This window comes from Ovis canadensis, chromosome 1, assembly GCF_042477335.2.
Source record: "Ovis canadensis isolate MfBH-ARS-UI-01 breed Bighorn chromosome 1, ARS-UI_OviCan_v2, whole genome shotgun sequence".
Classification (NCBI taxonomy): Eukaryota; Metazoa; Chordata; class Mammalia; order Artiodactyla; family Bovidae; genus Ovis; species Ovis canadensis.
In genome coordinates this window covers 194,033,159-194,055,209 of record NC_091245.1, presented here as the reverse complement: position 1 = coordinate 194,055,209, position 22,051 = coordinate 194,033,159, and the positions used below count along the sequence as shown (strand labels likewise).

The 22,051-nt window shown below is 43.9% G+C and overlaps 1 protein-coding gene across 1 annotated transcript; it reads right to left on the bottom strand.

Annotated features, from left to right (window-relative positions):
- Window positions 1-285: 285 nt before the first annotated feature.
- Window positions 286-16,743, bottom strand: SLC51A (solute carrier family 51 member A). Its single transcript, XM_069556966.1, has 9 exons — window positions 16,343-16,743; window positions 15,700-15,794; window positions 5,561-5,715; window positions 4,442-4,515; window positions 3,887-4,045; window positions 3,225-3,336; window positions 2,814-2,960; window positions 1,195-1,300; window positions 286-659 (listed from the first exon to the last, which is right to left on the bottom strand). Exons 1-9 carry the CDS (start codon window positions 16,378-16,380, stop codon window positions 523-525), a joined length of 1,023 nt encoding a protein of 340 aa, XP_069413067.1. The 5' UTR covers window positions 16,381-16,743; the 3' UTR covers window positions 286-522.
- Between the last annotated feature and the right edge of the window lie 5,308 nt (window positions 16,744-22,051).

Here is a 22,051-nt window from a genome sequence, read left to right as displayed (position 1 = left end):
CCCACAAAGGGAGGCTGATGTAGATCTCCCCGGTCTAATGTCATCAGTGCCCTACTGACACATCTGTAAGGGAACAACTTCCTTCTGTTCTTCAGAAGCCTCGTTTCTTTGAGACTTTGGGATCATACTGTTTTGCCTGGCTGAGTTCTGTTCCTGTTATTGTACCAAGAAAACTATCATACACTCTTCCGCCTTTCATTTGCTTTGGGAAAGCTCAGAATAACCTTTTAATATACAATCTTGATGGGCTAATAGTGGCACCCACGGAGGCAATGTGCCCAGTTGTAGAAAATCAAACTCCATCCTGTTTATTAAGCTTAAAATACCTTCCTCAGGCAAGATCCAAAACAATTTCATCCTATTGCATAGTTCTGATTCATCTCTACAGTCAAGCATACATCATTTGCCAGCTTGCGCTGACAATAGAATTGATCCCCGTTTGGTCAAGGTTGAAGAACAGTAAAGAAATCTTGTGCCCATCTAATGAATACAGTGTCTCTTTCATTGTCCAAGCCATTCACCTCAGGCTTTGAGGTTTAAGTCCTGGTCTGGAGAAGAGAAAGGTTCATATCCAAGCTTGTCATCTTTCCTTCGGTAGTATATTCGTGTCAGCACAGTGATCAGAAAACTCTCAAGGATGAGGAGGTGGCAGTTCATCACTGCAGCATGGGACAAAATATAGGTTATTCTAACTTACAGAGGTGGTATCCCATAGCAGCCCTGGCATATGAGTTGGACAACAGTTTTAATTTATCCTCAAACCAGGACCTAGAGATATTAAGTTGTCACCAGTAACACGGCAAGTTGACAGTAGAGCCAGAACCAGAACTTGGCTCTCTACCTACTGAACTTTGAGGCTAGCATTAAACATTTCTTTTGCATGTTTTATCATCATGACCCTCTGCTTCCTAACCACCTATTCCTCTTTCAGGAGCTGAGGATTGAACCCATGGCTTCCTGGGTTGATCATCAGGGCTGGGCCTCAAGCTGCAGGATCACAGCTGTCTGTATGATCAGAGAGGTCACAGACTCAGAGCCTCTGCTAGATTTCTTGGAGGTCTCTTTCTCAGTACGCTAAGCAGAACACTGAATATTATGCGAGTGGCTAGCCCTACTTCCAATCTAAGATCCTCTCTTCTGAGACTTCCGCCTCCTGCTCATCCTGGAATAGACTAGGAAACCCCATGTGCTTACCTTGAGACCTGATTTTAGAAGAAAAGGGAGGTGAACAAGCAATCTGCCCGCCATTGGCCAAGACTGAGAAGATGGATGGCTGCAGGGCAGACAGAATAAGGAGTACCTGCAGAACAGAAAAGAGGAGTGAGCGCAGGGGCTCAGCATCCTTGGCGCTGAGGCTGGCCGGCCCACTGCTGTGTTTGAAATGTGTCTTAGTGCTTGCCCTCTCTGAGTACACTTTTCTGACGCACAGCCTCTTCAGGGTAGACTTGGCTTGTCCAGGGTTCCCTCCGATAATCATAGGCAGGTTCATTAATCACAAGGCTTTTATTCTGTGGCCTGACCCTAAGTGCTTCTGGAGCCCAGATCCTTTCTGTGCCCTGTCAGTCCCTTATTCCATGGTAGGCTCTTCTGTCCTCTGTCTTCCTATAGACCCTCCGCTTCTGCCTGCCATGTGCCTGTAAGCAGCACCTGCTTAGGTCAAATGAGAATTTATGTGAAATCAATCTATTAACTCTAAAGGAATCATGCCTTGGGAATGGGAGAAGGCCCCAGCAAGAAGACAAAGAATGGAGAGAGAAGAGAAACAGTAAAGGCTAGAAGTCATTGCATTTGGTGGAAAGGTTATCTCTGGGCTTAGAGAATGGAAAGTGTAAAAAGTGAACAAATGTGCCTTTGAGAAAATTCTCAGGGAAGAGGTGATGATGCAGAGTCAGTGAGATGAGAAGAAGGGATGTGGGTTTGGGAGTAGATAGATAGTTCTATGTTTAAATTCCAGTTCCATTCCTTATGTACCTTTGAGCAAACCCCCAAACACCTCAGTTTCTCATTTGTAAAATAGAAAAAACAATGATTCTGAAGATTATAGTGAACTTAAATGTAATTAATATATGAAAAGCGCCTAATATGTAGTACTGCTCATTTATAGTTGTAACTGATAATGCTGATGTTTCTAGTGATGAATTGCAAGATTTTTAGAAGTAATGGGTAGTGAAGAAAAGAAAACAGCAAAGGTATAAGAATTTAAGGTTTAAAAATACATGTGTTATGGGCTTCATTGTGTCCCCCTAAAAGATGCATTGAAGTTCCTAACTCCCAGGACCTCAGAATGTGACCATCATTGTCTTGGTAACTGATAAGATGTAATTAGTTAAGACGAGGTCATACTGAAGTAGGGTGGGTCCTTATTCCAATATGACTGACGTCCTTATCAGAAAAGGAGACACAGACACGTGAGGGGAGAATGCCCTGTGATGAGCCAAGGATGTCAAAGATTGTTGCAAACAATCAGATGCCAGCAATAGTCAAGGAAGGGTTCGCCCCAACAGTGTTCAGTGGGCATGTGGGCCGCTGACAGCTTGGTTTTGGACTTCCAACCTCCAGAACTGTGAGGCAATGCATTTCTGTTGTTTTAAGCCACCTGGTTTGTACTATTTTGCTCCAGCAACCTTAGGAAACTGTTACAGCACAGAAAAGCAACAACTGGGGAAGGACAGGGATTCTTTTCCAAATCTCACAGGAACCTAAGGCTTAAGAAGATTCCCAGACCCACTTCCAGCCTTTATTAGTCTCAGCTTCTAACCCCTACGATTTGTGGCTCATTAATAACCATCTTTTCTCTCTCAGGGTATAGTTACCTGGAACAGAACAAATTTGGCTCCTATGTTCTGCTCGCCCAGGTGCAGCCTGGCTTGACGAAAAATGATGCCTATGGTCCACAGAGCCAACAGGGTGGACACACCGAGGAAAGTGTTGATCCATAGAGCTGTGCTCCTCTCAGAAATCTGGTGGCAGGCCAGAAAGCAGTCAGTGAGGAAGCAAGCCCCTTTCTCCTTTTTTTTCCCTTCTCCCAATGGTGGGGAAAATAAAAAAGCTTCTTCTCTCCCCATTAGAGTCCCTGAGCCTCTGCTTTTCCACAGTCGCCCTGTACCTGGGGCTATCCCAATCCTGGGGCCTTGAATCAGGGGATATTGGCTCCAGCTATTCTTTCTAGAGCTCAAAGGAATTAAGCTCATCTTGGCCTCTGCTGCCCCTTACTCTGGACTTACGTCTGATGGGTCAAAGATGCCATCAGGGATGAGAAACAGGCCCACCAGGCTCAGTGATATCTTGAAGAAGGCGTACTGGATGGGGCCCAACAGCAACAGCTGAAGTCTCTTCCTGAAGTGGGAAGAGGATTAGGAACATAGACCTGCAAATCACCCACCCCAACCAGAACTTTCAGTTCTCTCACTGGGTTCCTGGCAAGGCTTGGCCACCATCATAGACACCAACATAGTCAAGTGGGTGGGGACTTAGGAAGAGCATTGGGAACCATCTTTATTGTCTCCCATTCACCCTCAGACCAGAATGATGCCTTTTGAGCAATAACTATCTGAGGATTGACCCCAACCTCATTAACTGAAATGGATGGAAGGGGAAAGTAAATAGCCCAAAGTGCAGTTTGTTCTCTGTGATAGAGTTTGTAGGGGACAGTGAGTGTAAGTGATGGAACTCTGGAGTTCTCCTTCCTCTGTTCCTCCTACCCCTGTGTGGGTGCCCAGTGTGTGGGTCCTGGCTGTGGGATGCCCACCCTTTCATCACTGGCTTTGTTCTATACAAGCCAAATTCCATGAGGCTTGAAGCAGGACTGAGAGAGCCAGCAGAGGCTCTTGAGAGAGTGCAGAAGAGGCCAGTCTGCTCTCCAGGCAGCCTCTCCCTCCCACCTCACCTGGTGATCTTGATTCGGGGGCAGCAGGGGCAGCAGCAGCAGCAGGGGCCTGTATGGATCATCACCGGGGTGTCCTTCAGTGTCCTCAACACTGCCTCCTTCCCACCAAAGCCTTCTACCATGGCCTGCATCACCAGGTAAAAGCACATCGCGTAAAACCTGGAGTTGGGGAGAGGTGGGAGGTGGGCCTGAGCACACCGAGGAGCAGGTGGAAGCAGCTGGCGGGATACCACCTGCTGCCAAAGGAAAACAGACTGCAAAAGGACAGGGAGAGGGGGGCTTCCTGAAGGGATCAGGTAGGGTCTAGGCATTTTGAGAAGTGAGAGAGGACAGGTGGAAGAGGGCAGGCTGTGAGAACAAAATGGTGCCTGAGATGCACTAGAAGTTCAAGAGACACGTTGGAAAGGGCTCAATTTGTGGTCAGTTTGTTTGCATGGACTTATGGAAGGGACAGGGGATAAAAAAGACAAACTCTGGATTCCCAGGGTTGAGAGGAGCAGAAGGGGGACCTCAGAGGGATATCTAGTTCAGCTGGGGGCAGGGCAGGACACTCACGTAGTTATGGCCATTTCCACAAGTGTGAGGGCACGAGGAATCCAGAGACCAAAGCAGGAGAATGTGGACACTATCTGCTTGGAGAAGAACCAGGAGCTGGTTAGGGTAGGGAAGGAGACTGCATGCTCACCTTTTGCGGCAAGAGCTCAAGGAAGCAAAAGCTAAACATCTAAGGCACCATTACTTAAAAGTGACCAACTGAGGACTTTACTCATGGTCCAGCGGCTAAGACTGAGCTCCCAATGCAAGTGGCCTGGGTTCATTCCCTGGTCAGGGAACTAGATCCCACATGCCACAACTAACACTTGGCACAGCCAAAAAAAAAAAAAAGTGACCAGTTGGAAAAAGAGCTAGTTAAATCAACTAATTTAAAAAACATTAATTTTTAAATTCAGCTGTCAGTTTATTCCTTGTCTAGTGTTAGAGACAGCAAGTCACCTTGAGTCAGAGGCTCTTTTGAAGACTATCATCTCTCAACATACGTCACTGGAGTAGGAATAGGTCAGTTCATCTTTAAGAGTACGTAGATCAAGATCCAACCCTTCCTTTCAACATCCCATGTTATTAGAGCACCTCTGATGTCTTGAGATGGCCCAGGCAGGTGTCATCTGGCAGAAAAGGACCTCAAGGGCTTTGTTCTTTACCCGAAACAGACACAGAGCTCACCACACAGAAAGAGAAACCTCATCTTGTGGCCTGCGAGCATGCCAAAGAGCTATCAAATGGCTGTAAGAGTGAGTTAGAAGGACTTACAATGTAAGGGTAGAGTGAACACGACCCCATGGGAAAAAATTACTCTCCTCCTACCCTCTGAGGAACCACTGCTGGTCTGTGCAGGAAACAGGTTTATTTTAACAGCAACACAGTAGCAGGGGAGTAGTGAGTGGGATAGCTGGTGGGCTCAGACCATTCTTCAGCTGTTCTTAGAGCTGTTTCTGTGGCTCTAAGATTTCAAACACTCCATCTCACTGCCTGTGACCTTCCAAGCATGGGATCCTGACTGCAGATAGCAGATGAAAACCCCCACCCTAAAGCAGTAGAGGAAGGCAACCTCTATTATTGAGTTGAAAGGAATTCTCCTCTTCAGCCCCTCCCCAAAGGCAGCGGCAGGACCCTCACCGTGGGTGAAGAGCTGCACCAGATCAGGGTCTTCCTCTTGATAGGGCAGCGGGTGTTCTTGTGCAGGTAGACAGCAGTCTCCAGGAAGATGGCTATTGAGGCCAGGACAAGCAAGGTCATGATGACCATGAGGGAAATATCCATAGGGCCCAATGCTAGAGTGGAAAGAGAGGACAGGCTCCAGTGAGCTGAAGACCAGGGCTGAGGAGCAGAAGATGTTGGCTTCCTCACATGCATCTAATTGCTTTACCACATCTAGAATGACCTGGTCTAGGCTTTCTATCATGCAGAAGAGGGGCTTTTTCTTAGACCTAGAATTTCTAACATGTGACTAAGAAAAAGTCATTCTTCTGCATGCATGGGAGACTAGACCAGATCAATCTAAGTATGATAAGGCTTACTTGAATCAGGATATAGACACCTAACAAGTTTGTACATAATGAACAAAAATTCTAAGTTCGGAGGTCAACAGGGCCTGTTCACTTTTCTCAGTGTCAGGGGTTATGCCAGCAGACAGGGACCAGTTAACATTATAATTAAAGCAAAATATATACTTCTGATATATATCAGAATATATACTGATATACTTCAGTCTCTCAGTTGTGTCCGACTTTTTGTGACCCCATGGACTGCAGCATGCCAGGCTTCCCTGTCCATCACCAACTCTCAAAGCTTGCTCAGACTTGTGTCCATTGAGTTGGTGATACCATCCAATCATCTCATCCTCTGTCATCCCCTTCTCCTCCTGTCTTCAATCTTTCCCAGCATCAGGGTATTTTCAAATGAGTCAGCTCTTCGCATCAGGTAGCCAAAGTGTTGGCGTTTCAGCTTCGGCACCAGTCCTTCCAATGGAGAAGGCAATAGCAAACCAGTATTCTTGCCTTGAGGACCCCATGAACAGTATGAACTTGATATACTTCAGTTCAGTTCAGTTCAGTTGCTCAGTCGTGTCCAACTCTTTGCGCCAATGAATCAACTCTTCCCATGAAGTGGCCAAAGTACTGGAGTTTCAGCTTTAGCATCATTCCTTCCCAAGAACACCCAGGGCTGATCTCCTTCAGAATGGACTGGTTGGATCTCCTTGCAGTCCAAGGGACTCTCAAGAGTCTTCTCCAACACCACAGTTCAAAAGCATCAATTCTTCTGCGCTCAGCTTTCTTCACAGTCCAACTCTCGCATCCATACATGACCACTGGAAAAACCATAGCCTTGACTAGACGGCCCTTTGTTGGCAAAATAATGTCTCTGCTTTTCAATATGCTTTCTAGGTTGGTCATAACTTTTCTTCCAAAGAGTAAGCATCTTTTAATTTCATGGCTGCAGTCACCATCTGCAGTGATTTTGGAGCCTAGAGATGTTTAAATTTGATTTCAAAAATTTTGTCACTTTACTGGGACATATAATGGGACTTTAACAAGAGAAGTGGAGCCAAGTAAAGACTCCAAGGATATTTGACCTATGCTGGCCCCAAGTACACTTATTCTCACATTAAATGTAATCCAGTAGCTGTCTTTAGTATTTATTGAAATCATTTAAGGAGTTGTTAAAAAGTAGCTGTCCAGACCCCCACTCCCTCTACCCCCTGCCACAATAGATGTTGTACCCATAGATCTGGGATGTAATCTACATTTTAAACAAGCTCACCTGATAATAGAAGATAACAAACATTTTAACAAATACCAATGAAGCTCCTCTGGCCTCATCCTTGCTAACAGGAAAACACTAATATAGTCACAATATTTGTTTCTGAGCATGTTCTAATCAGTGCCACAATGTTTTAAACAGTTTGTTCCATGTCCTCGGTGACTAAGCCTGGACCCTCATTTATCTTAGTCTCTTCCCTCCTTGGCAGACTTTCCTTTTAGTCTCCCAACTAGCTAGATGACAGAAGAAGAAGGGGAAGACTGGCAGAGTCCAGCCACTGTCATATTGCATTGGGAGTAAAGGAAATCAACCCTGAATACTTATTGGAAGGATTGATGCTGAAGCTCAAATACTTTGGTCACCTGATGCAATCAGCTGACTCATTGGAAGAGACCCTGAAGCTGGGAAAGATTGAAGGCAGAAGAAAAGGGTGACAGAGGATGAGATGGCTGGATGGTATCACTGATGCAGTGGACATGAACTTGGACAAACTCCAGGAGATGCTGAGGGACAGGGAAGCCTGGTATTCTGCAGTCCATGGGGTCACAAAGAGTCTGACATGACTGGGTGACTGAACAATGAGAGGATATTGGCTGGTCTGCCCTATGTTTGGTGACTGAGGGCAGCTCAGAGCTGCTGACACCAAAACAAGGAAGAAGGAGACCACATCCCGGTGAAGACTTGAGTTGTCATCTGGGTCAGTCATACTTGGTGACATCACAAGGAGCAACCAGGACAAAGGTGAATTTGTCAAAAACTACTTTGATGCTTTTGAACTGTGGTGTTGAAGACTCTTGAGAGTCCCTTGGACTGCAAGGAGATCCAACCAGTTCATCCTAAAGGAAATCAGTCCTGAATATTCATTGGAAGGACTGATGCTGAAGCTGAAACTCCAATACTTTGGCTACCTGATGCAAAGAACTGACTCATTTGAAAAGACTCTGATGCTGGGAAAGATTAAAGGCGGGAGGAGAAAGGGATGACAGAGGATGAGATGGTTGGATGGCATCACTAACTCAATGGACATGAGTTTGAGTAAGCTCCGGGAGCTGCTGATGGACAGGGAAGCCTGGCGTGCTGCAGTTCATGGGTTGCAGTCCATGGAATTGGACATGACTGAGCGACTGAACTGAACTGAACTTTGATCCTGGTTGTTCTTATTTCAGGGAACATGTTTTTCTTTTTGTTTGCTTTCTTCAAGAGGCCCTTTACCTCTGACCACAGTTAGGTCTGTGATCAATCCAGAGGACCTGCTGCAGGGAAGCAGTCCTTGGACAATCTCCCAGCCTACACTTCTGAAGTCAGTGGTAAGCTTTTCTTTTCTGTTACAGGCCTCAAAAGATGGGACTGTGTTGTTCTTCCTTCCTCCCCATTCCTGTCTCCACCTGCTTTCACTTAATTAGGGTGCAGCCCACTGTGTGACCAAATTACTGGCTTAGTGTTGCTGTTTAGCTCGGTTGTCTCATTCTCAAATACCTCTACAGATATTGCTCTAGTAGGCCCTGCAGGTTTTAAACATTAACAAAATAAAACAGGCAAAAATCCACCTGGTTGCAATCCTTAATTTAAAAGAGACTACCTCCCTTCCTTGAAATTTTAAAGATATAACAGAGGATCTTTTTTTCTGACACAATTTTATCCTTATACAGTAAACATGTGGATTTAAAACAGTTGCTATTGTTTTATCATGATATACACATAAAGCCTTCCATGTATCAAAATAATTCCAGATAAACAACAAGGATCTACTGTATAGCCAGTGGAACTCTGTTCAATATTATGTGCCAGCCTGGATGGGCGTGGGTAGGGGCTTGGGGGAGAATGGATTCATGTGTATGTATGGCTGAGTCCTCTCTCTGTTCACCTGAAATTATCACAACATTGTTAATCGGCTATACCTCAAAACAACAACAAAAAAAGTGTTTTAAAAAAGAGATTTTTTAAAAAATGGTATTTATTTAAAATTAAAACAGGGAAAATTGAGAGAAGGGAAAAAAAGAGAGAATTATATTTTCATCAAAACTTGAGGGAAGACCTTCCTAAGCTTAGGTGTAATCCAAGAAATCACAAAGAGAAGGATGGTCAAATTTGATACAAATAGTTTAAACTTCTGAATGTTAAAAAAAAATATAGGCAGTAAAGTGGTGATTTCATAGATGCACACTTGGGTAAAAATCCATCAAATTATATACATAAAATCATTGCCCTTTACTGAATATAATTTATAACTGAAAGAAACACACCTTAATATGAACAAAGCAGAAAGCAAAATTACCACAGGACTCTGGTGGTTAGGCGAAGAAGGCAATGGCAACCCACTCCAGTACTCTTGCCTGGAAAATCCCATGGACGGAGGAGCCTTGGTAGGCTGCAGTCCATGGGGTCGGACATGACTGAGTGACTTCACTTTCACTTTTCACTTTCATGCATTGGAGAAGGAAATGGCAACCCACTCCAGTGTTCTTGCCTGGAGAATCCCAGGGAAGGGGGAGCCTGGTGGGCTGCCGTCTATGGGGTCGCACAGAGTCGGGCACGACTGAAGCGACTTAGCAGCAGCAGCAGCAGCTGGTGGTTAGGACCTGGTATGTTCACTCCTAACAGCCAGGGTTTGATCCCTGGGTGGGAAACTAAGATCCCAAAAGCCACATGGTGTGACCAGAAAGAAATAAAAATAAATAGCATAGTAAAACTATAGCCATGTAAAGGATTTGGCTTAAGAGAAGGATAGAAAAGAGTTGAAGGAAAGAGTGGGGCCCTAATATCTTTATCATACGAAATGGAAAGTGAAGAAGTACTATCCGCAGTTGGCAGAATAAGAAATAAACTATAGGTATAGTATATACAGCTATAAAGATAACCAACTAAAACTAATGATGAAGCTGTGGAATGAGTAGAAGTTTGGTACTAAGTGAATCAAATCTTTATGTATTATAGAGGCAGCCACAGATAATATACAAAACTGATACCACATGAAATAATGGTAATTTGAAGGGAACTTAAAAAATCATCAGCTAAAAAAGTAGGATGAAGATTAAAAATGAGAATAAATAGGGCAAGGGAGTGTTAATTTTCATTAGTAGCCTTTTTGTACTATTTAAAATTTTATACCATGTTCATGTGGGTTAAGATAAAAATATTAAAAATGATTGCCTAGGAATAAATTAGCAATGCCATCTTTGGGTGATGAGACTGTGGGTGGTCTTTGTCTTCTTTTTTTCCCAATTATTCTATAACAAATATGCATTTTACAACAAATAAGTTTTTTTAAGACATACTTTGCCAAATATGTAGTAATGTGAAAAAATTCATATGATGTCATGTTTATAAAAACAGTATATAAAATTATAGTATAGTTAGATTTCCACTACTGTTAAATAAAAGCACAGAAAACAGCTTATACTATATTTGCAGTGCTGGTCTTGAGTGGTGGGACCATACTCGATTTTTCTTCCTCATAATTTTCTCTATTTTCATATTGACTTTACTGAATTTTTTTTTACAATAGAAATGTTTAGTTAAAAAAAAAACAGATAAAATAAAAAGTCCAGATAGGCAGAAAGCAAAATTAATTCAGTAGATTTCTAAAAACCAATGTCCTTTGTTGGGAAGGGGAATACCTCTGGAGGCCCCTCCTTGAGGGACTCCCCCAGCTCCTGCTTGACTCTTGTCCTTATCAGCTCACTGAGAGACAAGAGTGGAACAGCCCCTCCAGAAGCCATCACATCAAAGCCTTTCTCCATCTTCACTGTCCTTGACTATTCCCTCCTCCTTGAAAGTCTCTCCCATCCCGCTTGACTCCAGTAACTACGGTTCTGGCTCCTCTCCTGGAGACCCTGGGTCTCCGATACTGATTCCTCATCCCCTCCCACACCCTGTGTTCCAGACTCAACCATTGCATCTCACCTCTTCTGTTTATCGAGGTTTAGGATTTCCCTGGAGAAGGCAATGGCACCCCACTCCAGTGTTCTTGCCTGGAGAATCCCAGGGACTGGGGGGCCTGGTGGGCTGCTGTCTATGGGGTCACACAGAGTCGGGCACAACTGAAGTGACTTAGCAGCAGCAGCAGCAGGATTTCCCTACCACCCCTCAGCCACCTAACAACCACCTGAGCCATTTCTACCTCCAGGACCTTATAGTGCTTGGCAGCTGCCTGTTCAGTTTTTCTCCCTGAGCTCCCCGTGTCTGGCTTATGCTCCTCACTGAGCTCTCTGCTCAAATGCCCCTCCTCAGTCAGCAACCCTTGAGTGTCCAGTGTGGTGTAATCTCTCCCTCCCAAGTTGCCCTCACAGTGAGGTTATTTACATATTTGTTGCTTGTCCCCATAGAGTGATGGTAGTGTGAACTCCACAAAGGCAGGGACTTTGTCAGGCTTGTTTTCTGTTCTATCTCCAAGTACATGCAACAGTAACTGTGACTATTTGTTCAATGAAAGAAATGACCACACAAGGATTCTTCCTGTCATCTCCATTTACATGGAGGAAACTAGCCAGGAAACTAGGCTTAGAGTTGAGCACCTCACCCATGATCACACAGCCTGAAAGTGACAGAGCTGGGATTTAAACCCAAGGGTTCCTGATCCTAACTAAGCCCATTCTCTTCACCATGACATATGCTGACTCTTGGTGTATGTTCACATAACTATGGGGAGAAATGTGGAATAATATTAACCATCAAAAGTTGCTTAAGTTGATGAAGGTGGAGGTGAGGCATATTCCAGCTATTCAGTATGGAAGTGCTTTTGCAGTTTCTTGTATCTGCTGCCTTTTGTGCTCTATTCTTTCTCATCTTTGCACTGTCTACAGGCTCTCACATTCACTTCCACAGGGCAGAAGCTAGGAGAGAGAACTTCCTTAGCATCCACAGCCAACACCAGTACTCTACCTCAAACTCGTTTACCTCCTTAGAAGATGGTCCTCTATCTTATTTTTCTGTATCTTAATAGATATTATGAAACAAAAGTTTCTGATAGCTTAAGGATTTTTGGAAACACTTTAAACAAGGTTAAACATGTTTCTTTCCTGCAGAGTATAAATTTTAAATCTGATTTATATTGTTAATTTCCAAAAGGAAGTTACAGAATATAGCTTTTACAGAAGTGATTTTTCTATAGGCTCTGTTTTCATGGAGCACTCCTTGGGATTAGCATTCCAAGGAACACACTTTGGGAAATACTTGTCTAACTGACCAGTTGATTACAACTATACTTGAGCAACTAGCAAATTCCTATTGTATCTGTAACAATGCAGATTACTCTTTTAAATAATAAAACAATATAAGAACATTAAAACTTTGAAAGAAAAAGTTTTACCCATAATCCAAGCTAGTTCCTAACCAAAAATTATTCTCCTTTTTGCATGTATTTCCACGGAGGTGAAGAGCATAGGCTCTAAGCTCAAAGTAAAATTCCATTTACTGCTTGCTCTATAATCATGGGTAGATTATTACCCTCCAATTAAACCTCTTAGCATGACTCAATGGTAGTATTTGCTCAATAAAAAGTAGCTTTAAAAAACATCCTGGTTAAAGTGTATAGATATTGTATTACTGCAATCATACTGTAAAATTTTACATTCTGTTTTTTCCACCTAACATTTCATCACAGCCTGTCAAAAATTATTTTTATAATTATTTTACAATTATAAAAGTTTTTAAAATAAAGAGAATAATAGAGCTGCATTAATATATCCATAATCTATTTCAAAGAGTTATGATATGCCAGTTTTGATTCAAAAGTTATTCTTAGATAAAACATTACAGGTGTACTTGAAGACCCTGTATATATCTCCAGGGTCCTTTTCCCTTCACTTACTTCACCTCCCAGGGATAACTACTATTCTGAAGTTGGTGTGTATCTTTTCCTGTATGTTTTAATTTTTTTACAACATATGTACATGCTCAACATAATTATATTGCTTTGCATTAAAAAAAATCTATATAAACGTTTTCCATTCAACATTGTTTTCATGGTTGTTATTATTTTCTTTGTGACAAACAAATGCTACCGTAAGCATTCTTAGACATGTCTCCTTGGCACATATAGGAGAATTCTCTATTCCTCCCAGTCTAAGATCCTGCAAGCCACATGGTATGGCCAAAAAGAAAAAAAAAAAAAAACAATAACACACAAACAGTGGGTTTAAGTCCTAGTCTGGGTTGTGTGGTTGCAGTTATTATATCATTGCTTCAATTACTCTAGTCTTTTAATATACAACCTTTAATATTTGGTAGGGCACATATCCTCCTTACTCTTTTTCAAAACTGTCTTGGCTTTTCTTGGCCCTTCACTCCCCCCAAATAAAAGTTTGGATCAGTCCATTAATAAGAAAATCCTCTAGGGATTATAATTGCAGTCATATCATAGGCATTTCAAAAACAAATTATTGAAAGTTTCAATAGTTCTTCCAGAATAGTTCTTTCTTAAATAGCATTTAAGAACAAAGAGTTTATAAATGAATGAGGAAAGGGTTTCACCGCGTGTCCAATGGACACCTCTTCCTGACTCTCCTATTTCTGTCAGTGTCATCACCACTGTTCAGATTCTGAGTCATCATTAGAGTTTCTTTTTCTTTCACTTAGCTTGTCTAAATATTTACCAGATTGCCTGCTCTTTCTTTGGATTGCCTGTATTTTCCAATCTGCCCTTCCTTTCCCTGACACTGCTCTGGCATAGGTTCTTGCCCTTCCTGTTAGGCTGGGGCACTGACCTCCAATTTAAACCCCTTCTTCTTAGGGCCCTTACTCCCCAAAGTCTATCTTGATTACTAATTAATGGTCCTGAAATACTATCCAGCTCCTCCCAGTCTCAGAGCCTGCAGGATAAAGTACAACTCCTCTGCCTGACACTCAGCAGGCCCCACCTTACCTGCCCAGCCGTCTCAACTGTCCCCTGCTTCCTCACCAGTAACCTTGAATCTCCCCAGTGCCTGGAGAACCTGCCTACTCATTCTTTCTCCACTCCAGCTCCCTACTTTCCAACTGTTACTCACTCCAACAGTTCAATGGGGAAACAAGGTAGCTCCTCAGACTACCAGACCCAGAATAGTCTACCTACTTTGAATATCCTCAGTGCTTCTATGTGCACATTTTACAGCAAAGCAATGTGCGATCCATTTTCACTGTGTAAGATAGGGTTTCTCAGTCTCAGCACTATTGACCCCTTGCCCCAGATAATTCCTTGGTTGTTGGGACTTTCTTTTGTTTCCAGGGCAAACTCCCTGACCTCTACCCCACTAGATGCCAGTAGCACCCTCTACTTGTGGTGACTGGAATTGCCTCCAGACATTGCCAAAAGTATCCTGTGAGACAAAGTTGCCTCTGGTTGACAACACTGGTGTGTGAGAAGACTTATGTCACCATCTGTACTCTCTGAACAAGAAATACCTGGAGTTGGATGTAACATCTGCCTATTTGCATAAACCACAGAGCAGCTGCAAGGCATCCCTGGACCTCCTCTGGCAATTGGTATTCACTCCAGTTCAGAGCATCTGAAACGAAGACATGCCCATATCTGCCTCCTAGTACACACTGACTACACCGTACTGTTTAGGAAGAGTCTCCTCCTTGAGGTAACAACATTAGGAAGGAGAATGGAAAAAACATTAAGGATAGAGACACAGATTCCTACTCATCAACATCTAAGAGGTGGCTGATCATGCAGTAAGAAAACAAAATACAGTGTGGATGGGAGCCACATTTGCTATCAAGATGCTAGGGTCATTTGATTGTCATGTTTTAGGTGTCCAAGGAATAAACAGAGTCCCATCCTAGGCCTTTTACTTTCAAAACCAATTCGGTAATAGGAGCTAGCTAGCCAACACTGTCAGAATACTTTTACAGGTTCACCAAAGTTTTAAGAATATTATTCATAATAACCACTCTCCAGAGTGGTATAGACTCCCTTTAAGAAGGATGTTATGCAGGCCTCAAAGGGATTCTGTGGGGCTTCGGGCCCTGGGGTCTGAAAAACGCTCCAGGTCAGTGTCCCCTGTATGAATTGGGCAGTCCCAACATGCAGGTTAACCCACTCCAGTGTTCTTGCCTGGAGAACCCCAGGGACAGGGGAGCCTGGTGGGCTGCCGTCTACAGAGTCACACAGAGTCGGACACGACTGAAGTGACTTGGCAGCAACATGCAGGTTTTTCTCCAAGCCATGTAGCCGTGCCCCTCTTTTGACTTTTTGGCTTCTCCAGAGTTGTACTTTCCCCAGCTTTTTAAAATTTTTAAAATTTTTTGACTGTACTACCCAGCATGTAGGATCTTACTTCCCTAACCAGGGATCAAATCTTCACCCCCTGAATAACCTCTGTACCACTAGGGAATTTCCCTAAAAGGTTTTTACCAAGATTGACACTGGGTCAGCCATCCTCCCAGGCACTCCCTCTGTGCTGGCCAGCTCAGGACCACCTCCCCTCAGCTCCTCTCAGCTGTTTTCACTTCCTCCTTGGGATGCTCATTTTTCCTTCTTTCAGTTCCTCTGGGGAGGGTCTCTGACTCACCTCTCAAAAGCTGGGGTGCAGTGGGAGGGTAAGAGAAGCAGGAAGAGGGAATGCTGTAATTGGTTTTCAGTATCTCCAGAAGATCTGCCGTGTACCTGGAAAGACACCAACCTGTGTTCAGAATATGGGGACTAAGGGCAGGCAGTTGGGTAGCAGAAGGGACTCCAGCAACTTGACACTCCCTCGAACACTCCTAGGTTCACAGAGCATCTCCATTTCCCCTCAAGGCCCAGGTGACCGTCTGCAAGTCTGGCTGCAGTGCTCAAAAAGGCCACAGTCCATTCCCTCCACTTCACAGGGGCAGCAGCTCAGGGGTTGGCTAGGAGAAAAAGCTGAGTCCCAGAGAAAGAATGGACCCTTAGCGCCAGGAATGGGTCCCCAGCTGGTCAGAGCTCTATGCATGTCTCTCATGCCCGCTCCACCCCTGGGATCTTCCTCTACTTGGTTGGGGTCAAAGCTAAGGCTCTGAGGGGTCATACATTCACCCTTCCCCAGTGTCCCTGAGGACCTTCCAGAATGACCAGACCATTGTCAGTCCTGTCTCATTCTTGTGCTCAGAGGGAGGTAGGGACAGGCCAGAGTGAGAGGGCCCCCTGCTGCTTAGCAACTGGCTCCCGGCTTGGGGCCTGCCTCCCATACTCACCTGGGATCGAGCCTTATCTGAGTCCTGCCTGGCTCCATCGTCTTCTTGCTCTATCCGGCTTTCCTTCTGGCAGGCACTGGGGGCCAAGGAGAGACAGGCAAGTCAGGACCCTGAGGGGAGGCGGCTTCAGCTGACTGCGGCTTCCAAGACTGGCCGTGGGTTGGCAGAATGGCTGGGTCTTCCCTTCTGGCTCTCTCCCTCCTCAGGCCTCCTGTGCCCACAGGTTCTTTCCTCAGAGTTCACCTCAGAGGAATTTGAACCCCTCAGCTGGCTGAGTTCCCTGGTTCCTGACTCCTCCTTGCCTGTAGGTGTGGTCCCTCCTTCTTCCCTCCCATGAATGCCTCTGGCCACCCCTTAACCCCAGTCCACCTTCACTGTCCATCCCTCCTGAGGAGACTCCCAGGGCCCTCTAGAGACAAAATCCTTGATCCGCCCCACAATCCCCCCTGCTGAGCGACCCCCTCCCCCTCAGTACCCAGCAGGAACTCAGGCTCTGTCCCCCTGAAGATGGAAGTCAGGGACGAGGCTTTGACTGTATTGGTGCTATTGGCTGGGCATGCAGAAGGGAGGGCAGCTGGGAAATACAGATGAGGTCCAGCCTAGAGCATCCTGACGACAGGCTCATCCAACCAAACAGCCCTGAAGTTGCAGCAAATGGGCAGAGGGAGGTATTTAAGAGGCAGTTACAGAGTGGAATCTCTGGGCATTTTAACAGATTTTGAAAAACTGCCAAACGGTATGCTTATAACTATTTTATTGATTGGTGATGTCTCTTCTTGCTCTCTCCTTAAACCTATTTAAGGCCAAACATAGTACCCCTAAGTTCCCAGCACAGGGCCTCACACATACTTCAGTGCTCCTTAAAATCAGCTGCATGACAGATAAAATAATGAAATCACAGCAACAGTAGCTAACGTCTGTGGAGTGTTTATGCAACGGGTGGTACAGGAATTGCTGCATATTCCTTATCTCATTTAAACTTTACAAGTACTCATAAGGTAACTGCTTTTTTAAAATTTGTTTTTTAATTGGAAGATAATTGCTCTGCAATGTTGTATTGGTTTCTGCTGTACAACAAAGAGAATCAGCCATTGTTATATATACATATATATATCTCCACTCCCTCTTGAGCCTCCCTTCCCCTCCCATCCCACCCCTCTAGGTCCTCAGAGCACCAGGCTGGGCTCCCTGTGTTATATAGAAGCTTCCAGTAGCTAGCTGTTTTACACATGATAGTGTATATATGTCGATGCTACTTTCTCAGTTCATTAAAGGTAAACGTTATCTTTATTCTCATGTTACAGATAAAGAAACTGAGGATCAGAGGGGTTATGACACTACTCTAAGCTGGATATATGGTGATATGGAGAGAGGCCGAAGGGACCTGGGTTATGGGCTCTGTTGAGGCTTAGATGAAGTTCCTGATAGTAAAACAACAACAACAGCAACAAAAGCCCAGTAGGAGGTCAAGAGAGTCAGTTTTGGGAAGGCAGAAAAGTCCCCCTGCTCTGGGTGGGTGGGTAGATGTTGTCAGAGGAAGCAGTTACTGATGCCGTACCAAGAAGACACCCTACTCCCGTCCCAAAGTAGCGCCTCACAATATCTCCTGAGGATCAAAAGGAGTCCTCTCTCTTCGTTACCCTTTTCCTAAAGTACAGTTCTCTGGACAGGACAAGGCAGTGATCCAAGAGTCTTAGGGGCCAATGACCTCCTGAAGTGGACATAAGGGCACAACCCATAAGACAAGGGCACTGACCTCCAGAGAGTCAGTCGCCTGGGCCCCGCCCTAGCAAAGACACAGGCTGACTCAGCTTCTCAAACCATTTCCACAGGAATGCTCCCCGCTCCCTGGGTCATTCATCTCTACCCTGGTGAGAAGCCTTGAGCTTAATCATCCAAAGCCCTGAACTTTAGACTTCCTGAGAGCAGAACACAGGGCTTCCCTGGTGGCTCGGTAGTAAAGAATCCACCGGCCAATGCAGAAGACACAGTTTGATCCCGGGGTCAAGGAGATCCCCTGGAGAAGGAAGTGGCTACCCACTCCAATATTCTTGCCTAGAAAATCACATGGACAGAGGAGCCTGGCGTGCTGTAATCCATGGGGTGGCAAATGGTCAAACATGACTGAAGCAACTGAACAACAAAACAGAGCAGAACACAGGATGCTGAGGATGTTCTCTGAAACTTCTTTGGGACAGAATTGTGGGGCAGAGGTGGGGGAGGCAGGAGAGGAGGTCTGAAGAGCAGGAGGGAAGGCCGCTGAGCAGGGGCTGGGAGGCCCAGGGGAGACTGGCTAATCCTCAGGATGGATGGTGATGCAAGGAAGAAGGGCAGGTGGTTGGGGAGAGGGAAGGCCTTAGCTCTCAAGTGATGCTTCTGCCTCACCCAGAGTCCCTAAGTGACTATCTTTATGCAATGGGATCCACAGATTAGTTAAGGCCAGTCTGTCCATAGCTAAGGTGTGCCTAGAAGATAAGGTGGGCCAGCCAGTCAGATTCTTCTCTTGCTAATTAAGGACTGCTACCTGTGGAAACTTGATTTTTAGAATCAAGAAGAATGAAGTCTTTATTTATTTATTTATTCTTGTTTAATTAATCATAGGATAACATAAGACATCTATTCAGTTCTGGCTTTCTCAGTGTAAGGGTCATTTTTGAAAAATACAAACTGATCATAAATTTTATCAGTTATTCCCTAGGGCTCTTAAATCATTTGATAGTCAAAGGCCAGTCTTTCTCTTTTAAAATACTTCTTAATGAGATAAAATTCACATAATATTCACTACCTCAGTCATTTTAAAGTAATTCAGTGCATTGTAGTATATTCATTTGTGCACCCATCACCATTAATCTAACTGCAGAATATTTTTATTCCCCAAAGAAACCTCATGCTTCTCAATTATTCTTTTCTCTCACCCCTTGGCAACCATTAGTCTACTTTCTATGAATTTGCCAGTTCTGGACATTTCATCTAAATAAAATAATGCAATATGTGGCTTTCTGTATTTGAATTCTTTCATCTAACATAATGTTTTCATGGTTTATCCATCTTGTAGCACGTATCAGTGCTCACTCCTTTTAATGGCTGAATAATATTCCATTGTTGAAGAAGGCAATGGCACCCCACTCCAGTACTCTCCCCTGGAAAATCCCATGGGCGGAGGAGCCTGGTAGGCTGCAGTCCATGGGGTCGCTAAGAGTCGATGCGACTGAGCGACTTCACTTTCACTTTTCCTTTCATGCATTGGAGAAGGAAATGGCAACCCACTCCAGTATTCTTGCCTGGAGAATCCCAGGGATGGGGGAGCCTGGTGGGCTGCCGTCTCTGGGGTCGCACAGAGTCGGACACGACTGAATCAACTTAGCAGTAGCAGCAATATTCCATTGTATGGATATATACCAGATTTAAAAAATCAGGTAATGGCATTTATTCATGAGCTAATGGACATTTGGTTTGTTTCCATATTTGGCTATTATGAAAATTGCTGCTCCTTTACTAAACTCTTTTATTAGCGCTAATTAAATGTGTGTGTGTATGTGTATGTGTTCTTCAGGGATTTCCATATGCAATATTGTGTCATCTGCAAATGGAGATAGTTTTACTTCTTTTTTTCTGACGTAGATGCTTTTCTTTCTTTTTCTCGCCTAATAGCTCTATAGAACTTCCAGTACAGGGTTAAACAGAAGTGGCAAAAGCAGGTGTGCTTGTCTTCTTCCTAATCTGACAGAGAAAAGTTTTCAGTCTTTCACTATTATGATGCTGTGCTTAGTCTCTCAGTCGTGTCCAACTCTTTGCGACCCCATGGAATGTAGCCCACCAGGCTCCTCTGTCCATGGGGATTCTCCAGGCAAGAATACTGGAGTGGGATTATGACACTAGCTGTGGGTTTTTCAACAATGTCCTTCCTCCGACTGACGAAGTTCCCTTCTATTCCTAGTCTGTCAAGGAACCATGGATGGATTTTGCCAAATGCTTTTTCTTTTTAAAATTAGTATATTTTTATTGGAGTATGCTGCTGCTGCTGCTAGTCGCTTCAGTTGTGTCCTACTCTGTGCGACCCCACTAGGCTCCTCTGTCTCTGGGATTCTTCAGGCAAGAATACTGGAGTGGGGTGCCATTGCCTTCTAAAATGCATGAAAGGGAAAAGCGAGAGTGAAGTTGCTCAGTCATGCCAACTCTTAGTGACCCCATGGACTTCAGCCTACCAGGCTCCTCTGTCCATGGCATTTCCCAGGCAAAAATACTGGAGTGGGTTGCCATTTCCTTCTCCAGGGAATCTTCCCGACCCAGGGATTGAACTCATGTCTCCTGTATTGGCAGGTGGATTCTTTACCACTGAGCCACCTGGGAAACCTGTTGTAGTGTATACAGAAGTGGAAATACAATGTCCTACGCATGAAACCTATATAATGTTAAAACCAATGTTACCACAATGAAATAAATTTAATTAAAAATTTAAAAGTTGTATTCTAATATAACTTCAATCAACGTCATAAAATTCTTCTTTTGCAAGATTTTAAATGTCACTTTGCAATAAGTTATCATTGTACTTGAACTTGGCATTGTTTTGTGTTACAACTGAGATGGAAAAGGAAGATGCTAGTATTAAATGATAGGTGATGTTTGAGTGGGGCCTCATTTCTCATTCATTAGTGAATATTTCTGTGTTCTGATGTTTTCATTTACTATACAACTTATAAGTTTAGAGAGTCAAATGATGACAACTAAGAATGCAAAAAGTCTCCTGGATCCTAAAACTACAAACATCAAAATACATGGTGCTGAATTCAGTAAATCAATGAAACAAAAAGTCCACAAACTCTAAAGATTAGACATAGAGTGTTTATCAGGGAGTGATTTGGGGACCAACACCTGTGAAAGGAGAGGGAAAGAAGGAAAGGAAGGAAGCAAGGCTGAGCAGAGGGAGATGCTGATCTGTGGTAAGGGCCTCAGCCTCCTCCAAGGTCACACGGGGGCTAGGATGGCTCCTCAGAATTGTCTTCCACTGGAAAAGCATCTGGACCTTTATATCCTCATGTTGGACCACTCCGTGGATGCAAGCTGTCCCTGAAAAGAGGTGGGACCCTGGGTGAGACAATTTTCTTTAGGGGAGGCAATCTCCGAAGCTGAGGAAGTTTTCTAGTGTTGGGGGAGTAAGCTCTTCATTCCTGAGAGGGTTCTGGGAGGCACCTCACAGAGTTACCTGCACATCTTAGTATGTATGAAGAACTTAGTATCTGTCATAAGAGGGAAAGGAACATTTATTCCATAAATGATGCTGGAACAATTGATTATAATGATGTGGGGAAAAAACACGATTAGACCTTCACCTAGAATCTTACCCTGACATTACTTTCAGATGGGCTTAAGAGTTAAATGAAAAAGAAAACAAGAAATATAAATATCAGGTAGAAGAAGGGAAAATAAGGTAAGATAACGCTAAGGAAATGATCCATAGATTTGATTACATAAAAACAACAAAAACTTTACACTAAACATTGCATGCAAAATTAAAAGACAAACAATAAATTGGGAACATATTTGTAATAAACACAGCTAGACTTTTTAAGATAAAAGAGCTCCTGCAAATCTGAAAGAAAAACCCAACACTTCCATCAAAATCACAGTGAGATATCATTTTATACCTATTAGGATAGATATTACAAAAGACAAACAGAAATAGAAGAAAACAAAAAGCGTTAGCATGGA